The following is a 22,040-nucleotide window of genomic DNA, read 5'->3' as shown; positions in this document are numbered from 1 at the left end:
GGTCAGGTATGCCAAGTTTCAGCTCTCTATCGCCAGCGTGTTCGGAGCTATCGCGAAAAAACCCTATGGGGGGGGCGGCACCCGCCCCCCCCCTCGGCCGGCGAGGGTTAACCGGTGAAGGCTATCGCAGAAAGCTACGTGGAGCAAAACCAGAGGAAGAAGAAACCGCCGGGCAATTCGTCACCCGTCTGACCAGCTACATCACTCGCTGGGTTGACATGACGGGCACTCCTCGCTCGTACGAAGCACTTCGAGACCTGCTGATAAGAGAGCAGTTTTTAGAATGTTGCCCTCGAATGCTCCAAGTGTACGTAAAGGAGAAGAATGTAGATAATCTTCAAGAAATGGCATCGTACGTGACAACCTTCTCAGAAGCGCATGACCAGTCCTTCCACAGCCTCTGTATGAATCCGATGCCCATCGTCGCTGCGGAAGATCAGCTGGGACGAGTGGGCACTACTGGTTCAGCTACAGCGCTGCGAGCAGCACGACAGGAAACGCCACTGCGCTGCGCCTTCTGCGAGCTTCCGCATGCGGCAGAAGAGTGCCGAGGAGCAAAGAGGTGGACAGTGGAAGAGAGATTAGACCGTCTGAAACGCATAGGTGCCTGCTACTGGTGCTTCCATACAGGTCACCGTGCGCCAGACTGCGCAGCGGCCAAGTCCCGATGTACCAACTGCGCCGGGAGACACGACAAGCTCCTATGTGCGAATGCAGTCAGTGCACCAGTCAACGCCGTTACCGCAGATTGTTCAACGACCGCTGCAACTTCTGCGATCTCTAAGAAGTCAGTGAGTGTAGGAGCCAGCATCACCGTCACTGCGGCAAACAGCGACAAACAGAGAAAAATTCTGATGCAGACGGCCCAGGTGAGAGCAACCGGAGAGGTCAAATCAAGAACAGTGCGAATCATGCTCGATTCAGGGAGTAACCAGAGCTTCGTGAGATCAGCAGTGGCTCGTGACCTTGGCTGCCGCGTTCTCAGTAACGACCCACTGAGTGTTGAAACTTTCAGCGGGGGTCAAACGACATCGAGTCGATCTCGAAAGATGGAGCTGTCTTTGAAGTCTGACAGCAAATCAGGCGTGACGATATCGGCGTACGAGGTGCCACACATCTGCGCTGCGCCTCCTTCGGTCACAGCTGCAGAGATAAAGAAATACCCTCACCTCACCGGCCTTCAACTCGCGGAAATGTCTGATGGAACAGGTCCCAGTCAAGAAGTGGACATTTTGATAGGACTAGACCACTTCCAAGAAGTAGTTGACGGAAGAATGAGAGTCAGCTCAGCCGGGCCGGTGGCCATGGGCTCCTGCTTCGGCTGGATACTTGCTGGACGGATAGACTCAACTGACGGGAATATGACCGGGATGTCATCCAATAGCTGCACCCCGACAGGGATGAACAGATGCTGGCGGCAGCGCTGCGCGCCACGGATAGGAATCGGCGACAGCTGGCTCAGAGACTCTACCTCGTGGAGGCGCACGGGGGTTAACCCGCGCCGTGCTGGGGGGGGGGCGTTTTTACGCCCCCCCCTCAGGTTTTTCGCGAATATCTCAAAAGCGGCGGCGCGCAGCGCCGCCGTTTTTGGTACACGTGTTCCTACATCATTTCCGCACATGTTGTAAAAATTTCAGACCTAGGCCGTTCAAGGTCAGGTCACCAGGTCACGTCAAGTGACCTTACCTCAGAAAAAGTTCAAAGGCTCGCTATAGCTACACCGACTGAACGATCACTTTGAAACTTTCAGCGATTGATATGAGTAACAGTATGTATAAAATGTATATCTCGGATTTTTGATATCTGTGACCTAAGGTCAGGTCAATTTTGCGACCTCTCCATTATAAGTCAATGGGAGAAAATTGAAATGCGCCTCTTTTGGACGAATATCGTTCAAAACGCTCTCAAACATCGGTTCATAGGTAAACATGACACACTGAATAGGAAAAATGCACCTGTGACCCCTCTGTGTGCCCCTGAGGTCATCTCAGGTCATGAACGGTCGCCAGCAGTTTTTTGGCTATAACTTTTGATAGAGACGTGCTAGAGCGGTGAAAACACGTCAGATGTGTTCAGCTCGACGATACGGATCGACTGATATGCAACATGACCCTTTTCGGTCAGGTCATGACCTTGACCTGAGGTCAAATTTTCAAAATGACCTTTCAAGGTCAACAAATAGTTCATTCGACGCGTCTCGACGAGAGGAACACGATGCTGGCAAAAGTAATGTCATGGCGCTTATGAGTCAAAAGTTATTGACGAAAAAACGTTTTTCGTAAAAACGGCTATTTTTGGAGTTTTTGCCCTCTGGAGGCTAAACCGTTGACCTGAGGTCAAATCTGAGAACATTACTCAGAAAGGTCTGTAAAAGGGCTATCGAATGCGCTTTTCCGCGGCGCTGTAGCTCTATCGGTTCCCGAGATAGCCGTTGGCAGTTTCCAAAATGTTGAAATAGTCAACATTTTACCTTTGGTGACCTCTGGTGACCTGACCTTTGACCTGACCCAAAAAATGACCGAAGTGTTTTCGTCCTTATTTTTGACGCTCTTTCGATTGCCGCTTACCGCGTGTCGCTACGTGGCCCAGGAGCCGAGTTAGACGGGGGGCGTGAAAACGCCCCCCCCCCCCAGCACTCGGCGGAAAGTTCAGGCCACCAGCACGGCGCGGGTTAAGTGACCTGGTCACGCGGGGGGAGGGTGTTGAGGATTGTTATGACGAGGATCCTGGCAGTTTAGTTCACGCGCGCGCGCCGAATTGAAAGACCGAAATAAGAACGGATAATGAATGACGAGAATGACTTGGAACTTGGGATTGATTTGAATTGATTAGAATGAAGTAAGAGAGAAGACCTTGCGAAGCAGTGAACTGATTTCTGAACTAGATTGATATGAGAATAACTAGTGAACTGAATGAATTGAGCAATTTGCGGTTATACATACACACGTTTTCTATTCGGCTGACTTTCATTCCATCACAACTCCCATGTATAAGGGTGGATGTCAAGGTCACCTGAAGCTCAGATCAGGTCATTGACCTTTGGTGACCTCGGTTCTCTTTTTAGAGTTTTACATGTTTCTAGGCTAGTTTTTTTGGAGCTGAATTCGAATTTAGCAACTATTTGAACCTTCACGAAGTAGTTTTGGTGCCTTCGTAACATGTTACGAAGCTGTCAGAGGTGGTTGACACGTAGGGGAGAGTGGGGCACATTCGTGCAAAAAAATGGATAAATCCATATATCTGTTCGTCGGCTAGTGCAATGGCAAAATTGTTGATTATAGTATGGAAAGGAACTATTGCAGATATTTTTCCTCTTTAAAAGTTATCCTCTAAAGTTATCGCTTCTATTAGAAAAAGTGACTTTTAACCCGCGCCCCGTTGGGCTCTGCCGAGCAACGCGCCCCGTTGGGGGGGGGGCCATTTTGGCCCCCCCCTTAGATCTCGAGAACCACGCAACCTAGCGACAAGCGGCAAACGGTGTTGGATAGCCCTATCAGGGAACTACCTTGTGACCCAATTTTATTAACCTAGGTCAAACCGATGACGTCACAGGTCAGGTCAAAGGTCCAATTTTCACCGTTTATAGGCATTTCAAGAAATGCGTTGTAAAATCGAGTAAAATGCATTTCATTGAAAATCATCGATGGGGAAATGTTCTTCAAACACATATTTTGCTATTTGAGGTCACTGATACCAGGTCAGGTCACAGAGGTCAGGTCACTGGGGGGTCACAATATGAAAGTGTCGTGTGATACATGTTTTATGGTCCATTTCACATGACAAATGCGATTATGTGGGTCAGGCAGCCTTTGGGGCCAGCCTAGGTCACGTTTTGGTCAAGGTCAGGTCAAGGTCAGGTCAAGGTCAGGTCAAATTAGGTCAAATTTCAAAGTTGATATTTTTGCATAAAATGGGTATCGAATCGATGCAGCTCGTCACGGGGAGTTCAATGGTGGTCTTTGTTTTGCCGTACGTGGTCTAGAATCGCTAAAAATTGAGTTCAAAAATTTGACGTCATCATTTTTGAACAGTTTTTTTGCTATAACTTGGCCAAAAAACGAGATATCGATCTGAAATTTGGTATGTATATAGAAGAGCGAAGGGACTATCACATATATTCCGGTTTTTTTCGAAATTCGGAAAAATTTTGGATTTTTTTTTAGTTTTTCTAAAAAAATCAATTTTTTGAATTTTTGGGGGTCAAAAACCCAAAATTTTGAAAATCCGAGATAGCAGTTTTGTAGCGCCGCTTTTTGTCTACTAGACCATATAAAGAACTTTGAAATTGCTTGATAACTGTAGATTTGGTGAGCGTTTCAAGATTGCATGTTTTTTGCTCATTTTTGCTCGAACATGACCTCAGTTTGACCTCAATAACTCCTGACCTAAGGTGACCTAAGACTTGAAATTTTGTGTAAAGGTGTCAAATTGATGCCCGGGAAGGTACTGAAAATTTGGCGGCGCTGCGCGCCGCCGTTTTCTTGCTATTCAGGAAAAACCACAGGGGGGGGCCAAAATGGCCCCCCCCCAACGGGGCGAGGGTTAATTACTCTGAACTTTTGCACGAAACTGCCCCAGGTATGGGGCACATTCGTGCAAGGGGTGGGGCACTTCCGTGCACCCTGCAAAGTTCGAGGAATTACCGGGCATTGCCAGAAATTTACCAAAAGAAATTGGCAGGGGGTCCTTTCACTAGATTCCTTTCGACAAGAATGCATTGCACAACATATGTAGAAAGAATGGGCTGGCCAACAAGAATGTGCCAACTGCCGGCCATCGACCCGCCTCCGTGACCTCTCCAAGGTCACGTGAATTACTTGTCACGACGTCGCAAGCAGCCGAGACTGAGTCAGGCGAGCGTCACTACTACAGATAAAGTCATAAATAGCCAGTGGCGGATCCAGGGGGGGGGGGGGGGGCAAAATGGGCATTTGCCCCCCCAAACGGCATGATTTTAACATTACGCCTATGGACGATGCATGGAAAGAATCGATAAATTTTTATGGTTTGCCCCCCCCCCCCAAACCTCTGAGCTGGATCCGCCTCTGTAAATAGGAAAAACAAAAAAAAATATGGAGGAATGTGCCCCTAGGCAGTGCGTACACGAACCTGCCCCACAACGTTATTTGTAATATATTTCAAAATTTCTTATTGAAAAAATGATAGTTTTTCAACAAACAAGTTTGCAGCAGTTCCGTGAATAAAGTGAGCTTCTTCGCCCCCAATTTTGAAAAGTTAAACCACATTTCCGAGTCAGGATCACGAAAATGAATGATATGAGAAAAGTTTGGAAAGCGCACGAATATTACAAATTTGCGTTTTTATCAAGCATGACAGCAGGAACAGTGCTGTCTTCTACAGTGAGTGAAGGGCGGCAATGATAGACATATTTTCATAATTTACCTTTAGCTCGTGCAGTCACTCGTCTTCCCATAAACTGCAAAAAACGAATGTGCCCCATGCACGAATGTGCCCCACTCTCCCCTACTACGAATACCCGTCACGACCCCTACTGGTTGACCTGACCTGACCTGAGCTGAACTAGTCTAAATGCTTAAAGACAACATCTGTGATCAAAACTAACACGATATTCGTGACCAGTACCCCGAAAAACATTACATATAGCAGCCACACTTTACGACTTTCTAACAGGTCCCGATTTTCCCGAGTATTGGGTCATTGAACTGACCTAGGTCAACCGATGACCTAGGACCTTAAAATTGGGTATCATCGTCTTCCTCTTGTGACGGGCAGCATGCTCGTTTTTTTCGCGAAGCTCTAGCTTAACCCTCGCCCGCACATGGGGGGGGGGGGGTGGTTGCCACCCACCCAGGTAGTCTTTCTGCTCTACACTCAACATTTTTAGAGCTAGAAGGCTGATTTTTCGTATAGCTGCTCCTCTATCCTTTCTTGATGTCCACTGAAAATTTCAAGTTTCTGTGGTTTTTGGTTTCGGAGATATAACCTTGTTTTTCAGGTCATGTCATGACCCAAATGGCCAATTCTCAACATCTTGCGTTGCCTATGGGCCTTGTGAGCTTTGGACACCTTGATTTCGGCCTTTTTTTACCAGTCTTACCTCCCACCAATCATGGAACATGTTGTTCGACGATGTACAGATGTCAAGGTCAAGGTCAAGGTCAACCTAGGTCATCTAAGATAATTGCGTTTTAGGGAAGCGGAATTTACTTTTTGTGAAGTTTTTTGACTGCATTTTTGGTAAAAGCTTCTCAGATCATGATTTCATGTACTCGTAATATGGACCCATAAACAATCGGTGCACACATCAGTATACACACAGACACACACAGACATACAAACACATATAATTGACCTTGACCTAACTTGACCTGAAATGACCTCAGCAGCAAAAATCTGGTCGGGTAGTGTGACAAAGAGGTTCTAGCTGGCTTGGCACCAGAAAACGGCATCGTCATCGGTATATCATAAGCAGCGCACTTGATATCCAACGGTGACCCAAAACAGCAATAGTTTTTAGTTTGACCTGACCTGGAAGGTCAATGAGTGACCTGAGAAGGTAAAACTGGGTATCATTGGATTCGTCTCTTCCCAAAGAATCTTTTTGGTCTTTACCGCTAAGCTCTATCTCCAACAGGAACGAAATGGCGCGGGGGGGTGGCAACCCCCCATGTGCGTTCTAGGATGGGAAAATGGCATGTGCGGGCGAGGGTTAATCAGGGGCCAAACGCGAGGGGAGCGTGTGCCAACGCGAACCTTGTGCAGTTGAAGGACGCAAAATGGCCTGTGCCGGCGAGGGTTAAGTTCTTGAATATTTTCAAATTTGTAAAGCATTACCAACCCGATGATATGTTGTGCTAATTTTTTACCATAATTACAAAGTAGTTTTTTTCAATAAAAAAACAAATTCGCAATGTTTGCACATTGTTTACATACATTTAATTAGGACCTTCGACTCTGCCGGTCTCCCATTTATGTTTACCGTTCGTTGTGTGTCGGTCACCTGCCTCGCGTCAATCAGCCACCCCTCACCCAGAGTGACGGGTCGCGGCGGGCCGGTTCGGGCGCCGTGCGCAGCTCTAGTGAACCGCGCCGGCGCCGAGCGCAGCTCCGGCGGCCGCTCCGGTCCGGTCACCGCGCCTTGTGACCTTTGGCGCTGGCTGGCCGGCCGGCGCTGCTGGCAGGAATAGCAGCGGCGGCGCTGCGGCGGCCGGCAGTCGGTCGGCGGTCGGCGACGTGCCCGGGCGCGGGACGGTGACGGCGGCGAGCGCCACGCACCGACGCACGGACACTCGCTGCACGCGTGCATACACAGCCGGCGCCCATGTCGACGCGAGTGCAGCCGGTGTCGGCGGCCGCCGGCGGGATGAAGAGCAAGGCGCCGCCGGTGCCGCAGGGCAGGCGGGCGGCCGGGTCACCTACGGGACCCACCGGCTCCAACGCCATCCTCAAGGAGGCTGTCGACGCTGTGGTCAGCAGCTTCGCCAAGCACACGCAGGGCTACGGCAGAGGTGAGTTCTACGGCCGGGGTCTAGGATGTTTGCCTAGCATGGCGTTAAACTCCCTTTTGCCTGGTTCGTTTCCTGTGCCCCATCGAAGTCTTCCACGTGATTGGCTCTGGTACAGTTTTATGACCTGCTAGTTTACTACCCGTACTACAAGTGGGGTCGATTTATATATGGGGGGGGGGGAACCATCGAAGGTCAGTTGGGCCACACGCGGGTGTGGGGCGGGGCGGCAGGGGAGACTGCTGGGCGTTTCCACGGCGTCCGACCCCTGGGCGGGCGGGCCGGCTCGGTTTCCGGGTAGGACCGCCGCGGCGCCGGCAGTGTTTTCCCGTGGTCCCAGACCGTCTGTTTCCCGGTGTCGGCCGGGACCGTTCCGCGGAGCACAGAGCGGACCGCAGTCGGTCCCGCGGCGCTCCAGCTGGTCCCCGACCGGTCCGCGGCGCGGCGGCTCCCGGCCGGCCCACCGGCGCATTCCGAGTTACATTCCCGGACGTGTTTGGCGGCGTCACCTGGTTGCTCGCTCTGAGCCGACCGACACCCGCCCCGCTCCCGGTCCGGTCGGGGTCAGCCCGTCTGGGGCGGCCGGCTCCGTCTCAGCAGCGCCGACTGGTTCCGAGGCCGGCCACGGAACTGCCGTGACCTGTTTGCTAGCTGAGGTCGCCGGGTCAGGTCACGAGGAAGGCCGAATCGGCAAGTCACGGCTGAGGATTGCCTTTAACTGGCGGCGGTGCCGTGGAATGACGGCGTGAGAGCTTTGAGAGGTCTCCGGGTGGCAGAGACTGGCGCGATGTGGTGCCGTGAGGTCACGGAGTCACAGACTTGCCAAGTCATGGGCTGGCGCCGCGACGCTGTTGCGATGTTCTTGGCCTCGGTGCAGCCTAGCTTGAGAGAAGAGAATGCCGCTGGGCTGCAGCAGCCTGCAATGTTTTTTTTTCTTCTTCTCGAAAAGCACTGCTCTGTTTGCCATCAGGTGACCAGGTAAGCTGGGGATGGGATTTAAATGTCCAAAGCCCCGGAATCCGGAACTCGAAGCTTTAGAAGCCCTGGACGGTCTTTCTGAGCTCGGATCCGGGAGTTATGGAAGTTCTGAGCAGGGAGCTGCGGCAGTCGGGTGATCCGTCGGCGGACGCTCGGCGGCCGGCCGCTGCAGAGGCGGAATGCCGCCGCTGCAGAGGCGGATCGCCGCCGCCGCCGGCATTGTTGACTGCCTCCGCTGCCGTGCCGGTCAGACTGCTCTGCCGGAGACCGGAGCACCGCGGCGGCCGGCGCACCTCAGCGCGGTGTCGGCCGCCGCGTCTGCCCGGGTCAGGGTCGGGGAGGAGTCGGGTCACTCCTCCGCCCAGAGTCGGAGGCGCGGCTGAGTGGCAGAGGTGGTGCCTCCCGTGTCTCGCGACAGGCGGGTCGGGCGGATACCAGCCTGTCCGGACGGGTGGGAGGCTGCAGGTCCGCAGTGCCCAGCCGCCCATCCCTCTGACTCATCTGGACACGATCGCGACTGACTCAGCACAGCTGCTAGTCTGACTCGCCCATGTGGTGTAATTACTGACTCAATTACTGACTCAGCCCTCCATGTAGTTACAAGCTCGCCCTACCCAGTCGTTCCCGTGCCGGACAACTGTGTGACTCCACATTATCTACTCGCAGTAACTCAGACAAAACCGTGCACCCCGCGAAGTGACTTGTTCTGAAAGCATTCTCCTAGATAATCTAAATTAGTGCGAAAAATTGCTATAATTCAAGGTAGATGCATGGAATGTTAGCAGTTTTCCCCGAGCTAATTGAAGAGTCTGCCCACCTACGGGCGTTGTCGGAACAGATCCGCCACTAATTATGTCGATGCATCACTCGGTCCTTGCTGGCCGTTGCCTGGATCTGGACTGGGATCGCCGCTAAGTAGGCTCCCCGCGGCGGCGGCGGCTGGGCGGCTCGAGCTGGCGGTGGGGTCCGGGCGACCCCAACCGCGCAGGGCAGGTGTTCTCACGGCAGCTGTCCGGTCACCGCTCCACCACCGAGAGTCCACCGAGCGTCCACAGCGTCCACAAACTGTCCACCAGCGTCCACCGTCCGTACTGGACTGAACCGGGCGCCGCCTGCTAGGGGCTGTGTGCAGACATCCACACTATTTAAATCAGCATGCAGCTGCGCCGAAAGATCAGATGCAGCAATTCATCAGCTGCAGCTATGTCAGGAATGCCCGCTATCCGGCTGCTCAAGCGGTCGTCAGTGCGGCTCACGCCCACAATCGACTGCCGAGGTTCGTGCATAACGACTGACCGTGCAGGGCACTGCGCCCGGCCGGCCTGACCCGCCGCGCCGTCGCCGCTGTGTGCCTGCCTGCTGGGACGGCTAGTCGGTCTCGTTTTTACCAAACGATCTGTCATCGACGACTGGATGTTTATGAAATGACGTCGGTATCCGAGCAATGCCGAACTGCAGAGTCTCTCGGCACTGTGTGTTCGGTAAATCGCCGTGTGGACGTTCATACCGGTATGGCCTGATGCTCTCATCCAGTTGATGGGCGGAATATGCACACAAGCCGAGCGAACTCGGAATGCAGGCCCACTTTGCATCGCAGAAAGGCCTGGCTACAGTATGCTGAGCGATAGTCGAGCCGTCAAAACTGGTGATGGCCGCCGCTGATTGTGCAGTATGCACTAACAGTGCAGCGTCACACCTTGCTCCGGAGCATGGACAAAGCTCCATATAGGCGCTGAATGACTTTGCAGCAGCTCTCGTTACTCATGTTTCGGCTGCAGCTGCCCGGTGCTCCGCCCACAAACGGACGGTCGCTATATAGGCCCCCGATCTGGGCCGTCAGAACGGGACTGCGCTCATCTGGGACTCAGCGCCAACGTGCCGTCGAAGTCTGAATATTGACAGGCTGATTCAGGTATCATCAGACTAATGCGGCCATTTATTTTGGCTTTCTATAGTCTGTTCCACATCAAGTTTGCAGTCTGAGTTTCTTCGGCAGATCGCTCCTCCGCTCAAGAATTTGTGTCTTAAAATGTAAGAGCTGTATATAAAGAAATCACGCACTGCTTTCAGCAGGGCACTTCGGCTGCAAACTTGAAACGGAACAGAGTATAGGAATGTAGACTAGACCGGCTGATTCGGAAAGCGGTGAAAAATATGCAGGACACTATTGCCTGTATATATGTGCTGTTTCAACACCAAGCTATGCATCATTGCAACTGGAACGGTATGCAAGTGCATTCCGACATGTTTGTTAAATGAGCCACGATGCATGAAACACATGTGCATTCATGTTTGATAAACCTGAATTCCAAGGGAAATTCCTTACAAGCAAGTGCACTGGTGCTCACCGATGCAGTATTTTCCATCCAAAGCATCCGAGGCGCACCTCATTGACGCGGGCGTCAAGCCGCCATCACCATGCGTCTTTCTCTGACTTCGTCAGCCGGCCCGGCTCCTGAATGGCGCCTTTGGAGTCGGCGCGATCAAAGTGGCCGTCCATTGAGTCGGTCGCTGCCGAGGAGGGGTCTCTCGGCCACTCGGCTGCCGTCTCAGACACCTCTGAGGCGCCAGGTGGCTGGACCGGAGCGCCGCAGGCACCGCGGTCCTCTCACATAGGCGCTGTCTTGGTGGAGAGCGGTGGGATGATGGATCTCCGCCAGGCGTTGAGATGGCGGGGCATGGTCTGTCCCCACCCCCACCCCCCACCCACACATCCGACGGCAAAGGAAAATAGGCAGAGCTACCTCTTTATCCGCATTCCCTCTCCGGATCGTTGAAGGATCCAGAGCGCCAGCCTGCACCTCACACTCCGCGTGCCACGGCTGGCCCACACTCCTTGGCAACAGGTGTCTCTGCGCGCCGGCAGTGGTCTGGCACCGGACCCCGGCGGGGCGGCACGGCGCGCGACATGTCACCCATCTCCGGCGCATCGGTACCACCTGTGCCGGTGACAGCGGGCCCGGAGACCCAGATCGGGCCGCGGCCAGAGCGGGCCTGGGCGGCTGGAGCGCCGCCTCGGTAACGGAGTTCGCGGAAATCGCGCAGCACGAGCAGGCTTAGGACGTTTGTCGTTGCCATGCGATGTGACAGCTACATACTATAAGTACGTTCATGAAGATTAATTAACATCTAATAGCATCAAGAATTCGTAATCCATTTATCAGTTGAGAAATACAGTTGTTTTACAAAAGCCGATCAAGGATGGCCGAGTATGGTGATCCAAAAACACCTGGCGAACAATCAGATTATTCAAAATTAACTATTCTTCAAGGAATTAGGTATTATGTATTTTATGTATTTTAGGTATTTGCCTGTCCCGTAGCTCAGTTGGTAGAGCATTGGACTCCCGGTAGTGAGAGCCCGGGTTCGAGACGCTCCGGCGCTCGATATTTGAGACTCCTGATGGGGATGGTCTGCGGTTGGTGGGAGCAGCCGCAGCCAGTTGAAGTCAGTTGAGTGGGACAGGCCGTGTCCGGCTTTGAAGGGCACGTTAAACTTTGGCATCTAAATTCTCCCGTTACCCGGAATTGCGCGATCGGACGGTAGGGGTCGGGGTCTACGCAACAAGCTCTGCTTAGCGTAGGCTCTGGCTCTGTCAATCCGTCCATTCAAACATTCGAGCTAAATTTATTAAAAAAAAATGTATTCTCTAACAATGCATGCCTGAATATTTTATCTGCAAAACATGTAGGCATGCATGGCAAATTATTTTTGCTTTTTACCCAAAGTTCTGTTTTGATAGTAAGGATTTGAGCACAAAAAAACTGACAGTCCAATGATGCAAGACGTGCAGGACAGCATGGTTTTATTGTAAATAGGGCACCTGTCATTGATGCGTTTTCTGTTCAAAGCACGCAGCGCGAAGCAGAAGCACGATCTCATAAACCAATTGCACGCAAAAGAAAGAAGTTGTCACTGTGATCATCCTTTGTAAACGAGTGTACATGCTTGTTGGTTTGACAACTCGTTACGGGTACTTGTTGAAGACGTATTACGTACGGTATGTCTACCTCTGCACCTATCGTGCAGGTGTCCAATTATGTGAGCAACAATAGCATTATTAATCCTTACAAGTGTCAAGCGCTACAGCGACCGTTCCGGCTTTGGTGTGCCGCCGGAATCCTAGTGTCGGACGCCACAGGGTGTTGCAAAAGCTCAAGATCTCCGAGATGTTATCATCCGATCGAGAATAGCACGGTGAAAAACATCGTTTGTGTGCTTCTCTCTGCGAGATTGTGCGCTGCTGCGCTCCAAAAAAGTAGCTCTAACGAAGGGGCCGCTCTCACCAAACAGGGTTCATTCAGCACACTTTCCCACGGCGCCGGCAATCAAATTAGGCACGCCCCGGCTCGGAACATTCGTTATCGCTCGCCTCATGCCTCTGACACCGGTGGCAAAAACTGGACATGCAATATCAATCACTATCGGCCCCTGTCCGCGGCGACCGGTCGCTTCGCTCCTCCGTCAGCCGCCGGTCGTGGTCGGACCGGTTACCCTCCGCCGGACGTAATCGGCGCTATCGACGAGCAGCTGCTATCGTCGCTGTCGGCGCGGCGCCCGTCCGCCGCTTTTTCCGCCGGTGCTATGGTCGGCGCGCGGCGGCCGACCGGCGCCCCCTGGCGGAGCAGGCTGGAGCGCGGCGCGGCGCCGACCGGCCCGGCACGGGTCACTGACCGGGGCCCACTGCTGCCGGCCGCCGCCGCGCCGTGCCGTCGTAGAATATCATTACTATATGTCATATAATTCAATTCTGGCGGCCGGGCGCTGATAAAGTGGCGGCGCGACGGAGCCGGCGGCGACGGTCGGCCACGGCCCGGCTAACGGTGCGGCGGCTGCAGCCACGGCCGGTCTGTGCTGCACCGGCTGCACGGGTCCAGGAGACCACCTAATAACAGCCGAGCATGGCAGACGTAAATCGGCCTGGCGGCCACCGGCCCCGTGCTGTACCGCGGCCGCCTCTGCACGGACGCTCCCCGAGCCGCGGCGCCGACCGGAGCCTGTCCAGACGGCTGCTCTCCACCCGCCGTCCAGCCGCGCCGCGTCACGACCCTGTTTGTCGCTTCCCGGCAGCAGGCTCTGAAAAGGCTGCCTCTGTACGCCGCCTGTGCTGGCTGTCGAGAGTAGCTTTCCAATCAGCCGCTCGTCCGCCCACCTGCCGACCAATTCACCGGCAACGGCACGCCAATCCATCGGCTCTCCGCCCGTCGGCGGGTGGCGTCGCGCTGCTAGGTCCAGCCGACTGCCCTCCGCTCACCACCTCCTCTCACTGTTTCCACTATTACTACCACGCCGCCGCCAACCGTCGCCGTAACCGCCGCGCCTTCTCATCGCAGTGGCGGCGGCATCTCTGACCTATATAGCGCCCGGCGGCCGCGCCGGTCGGCCGGCCAGCATCCTCCTCAGCAATTCCCGGCCGGCAGAGAGGAGCAATAAAATCCGACCCGGGTCCGTTACACAGCGCAGCTCCCAGTCCGACTGTGGACTGGACGGACTGGTCAGGAAGGGGTGGACTGCAAAGACGGACAGATGTGGGTGGGACTGGGAGCGATGACAGGTGGGACTGGGACTGGTGATGACTGGCGAGTGTGTGTGTGTGTGTGGGGGGGGGGGGTACTGATGATGGTTAAAGACTGGGACTGTTAATGGGTTATGCTATACTGAGAGTGATTACTTATGATGTACATACATATGTGACTGGAACTGATAATGGGTGAGACTTGGACTGATGTGTGTGACGGGCAGGGAGCGGCGCCCGGCCGGCCCTCTCAGTCTCACCGTGCCGTGCTTATTAGTCATTCAGGTGTGCCTCGCTCCCACACCCATAATGGGAACAAATCGACCCGCCTGACGCCTCAGAGAAAGTCGGCGATTGCGTCAATACAGGCAGGGGCTGCTGGCACCTCTCGCTTGTTTCACGTCTCTGTTTCACACTCTTGTTACGAGGTGAAGTTTTTGTTCTCATTGTGTTTTCCTTTGTATGTAATGTTATATCTGTACCCGTGTAGTCTGTATGTCTCCGTAATGTTCTATTCAACTCTGAGGCGATATTTCTCAGCCTCAGGTACTCTGTGCTCAGTGCGCATTTTGTTGTCGTAGTTTCTGTTTTACGTCATCGCCAAGGGCGACTCTCTTCCCACCCTGGTCACCTCCTCCCAGTCACCTCCTCCCCAGTCAGGCAGCTTTTTCCTCTCTCCGAACTGCCGTATGTCACTCCCGTCCTCCCCTCCCCTCATCCTCCCACGCTCTGCACCTCGCCTCCCACGGTCAGCAGCAGACCTCTGCCCCTCTCCCTCCGTCCCCCACCCTCTGCCCGCCGTCCTTCCCGTACTTGCCACCTGCCGCGGCGAGCGGGACGCCGCGGTGACCGCGCGACCCGCCGCCACCACACCGTTCCCACGCCCAAACCGCCGGGTCCGGCCCAGACTGCCGGTGTCACGGCGGGTCACACGTCACGTCACGTCCGTCACGTCCGTCGCCGACCGAGTGACATTCCCGAGAGCACGGTATTGTGCCACCCTCCCCACTCTCTCCCCTGTCCCTCTTTCTCATGAGCCGATCAGTAGCGTATTGTCGATCATGAGCGGGGCTCCGTAAATCACCGCCCGGACTTGTGGACAGGTCCATGGGACGGGAGCCCGTTATCGGCCGGTCTGGACGGAGACGGCGGTCCGTCACGTCCGTCATGGTACGGTCCGTAACGCCAACAGCGTCTGACGAGACCCGTACGTGGCGTCATTTGGGCCGTGGGAGCGGGGCCGCGGCGTGGGACCACAACAATAGTACAGACGGCGTATGACTGACACGCTCCCCTGCGCCCCCGAGGTATGACGCATTGTGGCGCCGTCAGACGGTTTGCCGCCTTGTTGCGTCTTAACCCTCGCCCATGTAGGGGGGGGGTTGGTGCAACCCCCCCCCCTGAGGTTTTTCGGAAATAGTGCAAAAACGGCGGCGCGCAGCGCCGCCAAATTTTGGGTACCTTATGGGGCAAACCTTGCGCATCTTTTGATAAAAAAAATTTGACCGGGTCATGTCAGGTCACGGAGTTATGACGTCACAAAGGGAACAGCCTCCGGCCGGATTTTCACAAACTGAGTGCCAACGCCCGAGGTTTCCTGCCGGTGGTACGGACATCGGTTGATGGATCGTGATGAAACTTCCCATGCATGTTGGGGCAAGTATTGGCTATCATATGGTATAAGAAACTTGACCGGGTTCAGGTCAGGTCACGGAGCTATGACGTCACAAGAGGAACAGCGTCCGGCACTATTTTTGAAAAGCGCCCGAACCACTATTTTGCTAATTCTTGTCACCTCAATGGGAATATGCAGCAATATTAGCTTCTATAGGGAGCAAATGGACATCCCAAATCCAAAAATACAATCAGATTTCAAAAATTTAAATTTTGATTTTTCGAATTTCTGCCGCCGACTGTGACCTTGCCGACTTCCGGCGCTCCCAACGCGCCATTTTTAGAGCTAGGGAAACGAAATACATACCAAACGATAGAGAATTGATCAAGAAACACGATAGTGAAGGTTTCAAGTCGATATCTCCCACCGTTTTGCCGCAATCGCCGCGGAAAATTTGAAAAAGTCTATTTTTCCGAAAATTTGACCTTTGACCGGTCAAAAGTAGGTCAAATGTTGACCTAGGACCAAAAAATATACCACCAATCGCGAGATCTCGTTGAGAGCAATCCGTTGGTTTTTTCCGCTAAGCTCTACGACGCTCCGTTTTCAAACGCCAAGGGGGGGGTCGCACCAACCCCCCCCCTGCATGGGCGAAGGTGGCAGATCGCCGTTTACGGGCGAGGGTTAAAAGCGTCGTTACGGACTGACTAGGTAGGTGCCATTTGTCAGACGCTTTGCTGGCGTTATCAACAGAGCTTGAAACAGCGGCCTTTGTCGGAATCTGGGAGGGGTGTCTAGATTCAGGTATGCTCGCTTGTTGCAAACGATGATGTAAGACCGCCACTTTGTGTCATATTCTATTGTTTCGTTGTTTCTCACGTCTTTTTTTGCAAGAACCATTCTCGATTAGCGGAAGTGCAAATATGCGCTATTTTAAAACACAACTATAAATATATCAGGGCCACTTGCAAACATTTCCATGAATTAAACAGAAGGGAAGGCTCAGAACAGCGCCTCACAGTACACTACAGCCTACAATACGGCACAGTGCAGCAGTGCAGACACAAAACGGCGCCGTTCCTCAGGCATGCTGCACGTCGCTTGCTTCCCGACATAGCTCAGCACTGCGCATCTTCGTCTTTTGTGCCGGCTGTCAATAAATATAAAATAATTGCGGGCATTCAAAAGTCAGACAATGCATGGGGCGCATACAGGGCCGGAGTGAGTGCCGTCCGAAATTGATTAGCCGGCGGCTGATCCGGCCGGTCGGGTCGTCACAGGCGGCTGTGGTGACCTCACAATGGGCGGGGGTCAGCCGGGTCGGCGGGGTCAGTGGCTGCCAGCCGGTCAGCTCTGCGCCGGCCGGGGAGCAGCGCGGCTCTCTGCCGCCCCCAGTGGCCACGGGCAGGCCGGTAGCCGGGGCGGCAGGAGCGCCGCCGGCCCTGCCCGCATGGCCAGACGAGCTGCGAGCATGCTCCGGCAGCGGCGGCCGGCACCTAGGTGTCGGCCGCTCACTGCCAGTTGGCATGCTAATTGGACCGGTGAGCGGCCGTGCTGGGAGCCGGTCGAGCGTGCCCCGTCTCACGCGCGCCGCCGGCCGTTCGGCGAAGTCTGCCGGCCGGCGGCCTCCAGCTGCCGGCCGGCCCGTGAGACGCCGCGCCCTCGCCGAGCGCGACCTCGCCGCCGCGCCGCCAGTCTCCTCTCTATTAAAGCCATTTATGTTCATTACGCGGCCGTGCGCGGCGTCGGTTGTATTATTTTCCCATCTGGGCGGCGGCGGCGCGGCGCTGACTGGTGGCGTCCGTCATCCCGAGTCGGTGGCCCCGGCGGCCCCGGCGGACCACCCATCACACGCGCCCGGTAATCAGACGGGGTGGGAGCCTGCGAACCTCCGCAGGCCGCGCCGCACCCCACCGGCCGCGCTCTCAGCAGCTTCCCGAGCGGGCAGTTTGCGGCCGTCGGCCCGACCCCAAGTGTCCGCTTTATGGAGCCGGTTGCAGCGTCGGCCGGATGCGGGGTCAGAGGGCGCTCCCACGGCGTGAAACAGCCCGGCGTGCAGCGGCGAGCCCCTGTCTGAGTGGCCATGGCCGCGCTACCGGCGCCCTCGGCCAGACACGCAACCGACTGAGGTTGGACCGCAGACAGCGCGGCGGCGCACGGACCGGTCCCTGAACTGGGGCCTCTACACACACACCCTCCCCCACCCAGACGCCCTGTCGCTGAGCTGTCACCGCTGATATCAGCCGCGCGGCGACAGTCGGCCTGTCGGACACGCAGCCGGCCCGGCGCGCCGTCCGACTGTCGGCTGAATTACACAGCGACGGCTGACGGCGGCGGTCGCTGCGCCGCCCTGCCCTCCGCGCCGGCCCGAGGTCGGATGGGCGGGCGGTACGGCGCCACGACGAGCTGAGTCAGTCCGCCTCTTGAGCCGCCGGCCGCTCTGAGGACGTGCCTCACCCGCTCCGCCGCCGCGCCGGTCGGAGAGCGAGCTGCGAGCGAGCCGCGTGTGTCGGCCACGCCAGCCGTGACTGGCACAAACAGAACGCCACGCTCCGGCCGGATCACTGCTGCAGCTCTGGTTCCGACAGCCGCCGAATCAATCATGATATCGGCCGACCTTGGCTGGCTTTATCGCGCAGCAAATCCTCCGCTGTGCGCGGCCGACATGAACAGAGGGCAGACAGGGTGGGGAGCGGCTAGACGGCTTGACCAAACAGCACCAGACGGGTGACGGCACCAGCGGAGATTGGTGACGACACCGCCGGAGACGGGTGACCTCAGGCGGGCGGGGTCTGTCAATCAGTCACCCAGCCGTGCGGTGACACATGGGCAGCAGCGGGGAGCGGTCACCGGCTGCAGCCCCTCCCCCCCCCCCCCTGTCCGCGGCCACTTCACCTCGGGCCAGCTCAGCCATCCCTTCTCGTCTCGACCGGGCGGCTGGCGAGACGCGGCTCTGGAAACCCCGGCACGACCGGCCGGCGGCGGCGCGTTGTTCGTCACAGTCGACTGCGGCCGCGGCTGCTCTCTGCCGCCATCAGCACGGTGTGATTGCGGCTGCCGTGCGAAGAGGAATTGCCGTCGATTGCAGCTCCTGTGCGGAGTTGACCCGCTGCGTCTTCTGCTGATGCATCCCGGATGTCATCGTGTGGGTGGAGGACTGCAGACGCGGTACAGAGTTGCGTGGGAGGATACTCCGCCGCTCCTCTTAGGTTGGGGAAGCTGAACAGGATAGGGCGGGACAGCGCCGATGTGAGGAGGGTTGACCTCAGGGCCGCTGCAGTTGCTCCGGTGGGGAGGGAGGGCAGTGGGCGCAGTATTGGTGTTGGGCGGAGTAAGGTCAGGCCTGTTGTGACGAGGCCGGGTCGACTCTGTTACCATGGCGGCGGCCGTCGGCCGGCGGTGACTCGCCGGTGCCGAGGCCGCCGGTCACGGACGGTAGTCGAGTGGACTGTCTCCAGCCCCGGCCCGGCGGCACGGAGCCAGTCCAACTGGAGTGGATCGTCCGTCACGGCGGCCGTCGGTCCGCCACGGCCCAGCGAGCGTGGGAACGGGGAGAACTCCCTCAATACTGGGCTGCGAACCGAGTCCCCGAATACTGGGACGGGCTCCGGTCACCGGTGGGAACTGGTCTGGAGCGTCGGACTGCCGTGTGCAGAAAACTTCGAACGGCTGCTGGGCTGGGCGACGCTGTCATGGTTAATATAACCCCTGTTTAGTGGCGGCCCCGCCATTGGCGCAGCAGCCCTGCGCGGCATGCATAATGCGTGCCGTTAGACATTAGATAACCTTACTCAATTGCATACCAAAGACCGGAGGAATGCCATTGATCCTCGACTTTTAAACCAACGGACATTATAGCCGGCGTGCGTGAGTGGGCGGGATACCGGCCCGCGCAGGGGTACCCACTACGCAGTGCGCAGCCGCTCGCCGCAGCGCGCCGCACCTCGCCGCGCATTCATTAACGCGCCATAATTGAGGCAGACGAACGCAATACCGTAATGCTATTATTCCCGTGAACACCGGTCTCGGCTCAGGTGATTAACGAAAATTCCTGAAGATATGAAGGTTTTAATGTGATCGGAGGTGTGTCGAAGGTCGTCCTTTTTCGGCCGGCGCCGGCCTCTATGGCTGGAACAGCGCGTGGACGAGAGATGTGGTGCGGCACAGCGGGGTAGCTGTCGCCCCGATGGATTGGCTGACACCGTCAGTGACAAATATGGAGCTACCGGAGACGAATGGACCGGCCGCTAAAAATACTGCCTGCTGAGCGACTTCATCGGCCGACAAGTTGGGATCGATTCCAGCTGGGGTCGGAGTGTCAGCAGGAGATAAACGCGATCCTACCCGTGGCTGGTGCGTCAGAGTGGGGGTGAGGGGGGGAGGTGCTGTATGACCGGGTTGGGTGGTACGACTTTCAGCAGCGCCGCCGGTCGGCAGACACCTGACGCGGCGCCGCCATCAGGAATGTGGCCTGACGTGGGCTGAAGACCGCCGCCTCGAGTCGTAATTCCTGGCTTTGTCCTTATCTGCGATGCAGCGTGGACGCGGCCCGCTGCTGGCTCGTCTTCAGACACCAGCACGGGGTGCACGACCGAAGCTGAAGGGGACGGGACAGGGCGGGTGGGTGAGGTGTCGGTATAAGGACAGAGGCAGGGGAGGAACCGGCCGACCGCCCACTGCTCACTGCGACCGGTTCGGCGGATCTGAGAGAGAGAGGGAGAGAGAGGGAGAGAGAGGGAGAGAGAGAGAGAGAGAGAGAGAGAGAGAGAGAGAGAGCCAGCAGGGAGCGGGAGACGAGAGGGGTGGGGCGGGGAGACGGACACCGTCTGGCGAGCCGGCGACAGCTGATGGACGGTGTCGTTCAGCCGGTGTCGAATGACGGAGTTAAAAACGTCGGCTCACGGCGGCCCGCTGACGTCTGTCGGTGTCAGTGGCCGCGGCCGGCCCGGCTCTGCCCGGTACCAATCGGCACACCCGCCGGCGCCGCTGTGTGACGAGAGCGCCGCGTGCGCCCCGCCCCTGCCGTCTGCCGTCCGCCCTCCGCGCGCCGCCCGCCGACTCAGCCCACACGAGGGCGGCGGCGATTAAACGGCCACCGCCGGCACCGCCTCCGCCGCCATCGTACGCACAAGGTCACAGACCGCACGAGTTGCCGGCCCGCCTGCGGTGGTGGCGCCACGCCGCTGGTCACGGACAGAGATGTGCATGGATCCGAGAAAATGGATCTGGGATCTGATCCCACGGATCCTGATCTCGGATCCGACGGGATCATAGATCCAGCTCTGTAATTTATCGAGAGATCCGTAGGGATCACAGATCCGATTCTCATTTTTTTGCTTGAGATCCAGTGAGATCATAGATCCTCGCTTATTTTTTTGTGAACACATATATCCCCAAAAAACACTTGTTTCAACTCACAAACATACTGTTTTAGTGATTTTATGTGATCGCACGGTATAATCCATAGTTTTGTGGCATTTATTGGCATAGAAACCCTATAAAACATGATTTCAAATGTGGTGCACGGTGGGATCCACTCAGATCATAGATCGTTGTTCTTAATTTATCGTCAGATCATATGAGATCATAGATCCAAGATGTATTTTTCACGCCGGATCCGGTGGGATCATAAATTCCAACCTGTACTTTGCTTCGAGATCCACTGAGATCATAGATCCATCACTCGGATCCATGCACATGTCTGGTCACGGAGACCGGCTGAGGAACCACAGCCCGCCGCCGCGCCGCCCCAGACGGCCGCCGCAGAAACCGCACACGCCCACCGCCACCACCTCCGCTACCGCAGCCGACACCTCTTCCGTAATCAAACCTGCCGCTGCAAACAATACCACCCGCAACGAACGACCTCCTCGAGACCAAAACCGACACGGAATACATGCATTACCTCCTACGTAACCAGCATAGCAGACGTATTTAACGCACACAATGTAACCAGCATAACCAGTGCAAGAATCTCATCTCCCGTAGGCCGTAGCGAAGTCGGTAGTCAGTGTCGGCGTTGCAACGCCGACACTGACTACCGACTTCGCCACTCCCAAACTCACATCCCAGTTCTCTTCATGTGCTGCCCCAGCCCTCGAGTCTGATGATGATTGGGTTTGATGGCGTGCCCAACCTCTGAGGGTTATATGACGCCACCAGCCCTCGAGTCGCCGTCATCATAGCCTCACTTCTGACGGATCACTGGCTAAACGCCATCCAATTTCTCGCCTTTTAGCTCCTAATTTCGGACCCGGTGTTCACGCGTCCCTCGCAGCTCTGTGTCGCTGTATTCTCCGGCTCGGTCGGCCGCGCCGTATCGTCGTCGGTCGGGCCGCCGGGAGGGCGGAGGCCGGAGGCCGGAGGCCGGTCGACCTCTGGCGCGGGCCGAGACGGACGGTGACGGACGAGCCGGTCCGCCGTGCGCCCTCTCCTCCGCCCGTCT

General features: G+C 56.1%; 1 protein-coding gene across 2 annotated transcripts in view; it reads left to right on the top strand.

The window, feature by feature from the left end:
* Positions 1 to 6,925: 6,925 nt before the first annotated feature.
* Positions 6,926 to 22,040, top strand: part of LOC122392775 (LIX1-like protein) — a 48,621-nt gene continuing 33,506 nt past the window's right edge. The window contains exon 1 of one of the 2 annotated variants that reach the window (XM_043388038.1): positions 6,926 to 7,490. In XM_043388038.1, coding sequence (XP_043243973.1) covers positions 7,304 to 7,490 — 187 coding nt within the window. In that variant the 5' untranslated portion in view covers positions 6,926 to 7,303. The remainder of the gene's footprint in view (positions 7,491 to 22,040) is intronic. The other variant, XR_006258579.1, reaches the window with a different exon arrangement.

This window comes from Amphibalanus amphitrite, unplaced genomic scaffold, assembly GCF_019059575.1.
Source record: "Amphibalanus amphitrite isolate SeventyFive unplaced genomic scaffold, NRLGWU_Aamphi_draft 000500F_arrow, whole genome shotgun sequence".
Classification (NCBI taxonomy): domain Eukaryota; kingdom Metazoa; phylum Arthropoda; class Thecostraca; order Balanomorpha; family Balanidae; genus Amphibalanus; species Amphibalanus amphitrite.
The sequence above is the reverse complement of the archived record's forward strand: the minus strand, read 5'-3'. Positions and strand labels throughout refer to the sequence as shown.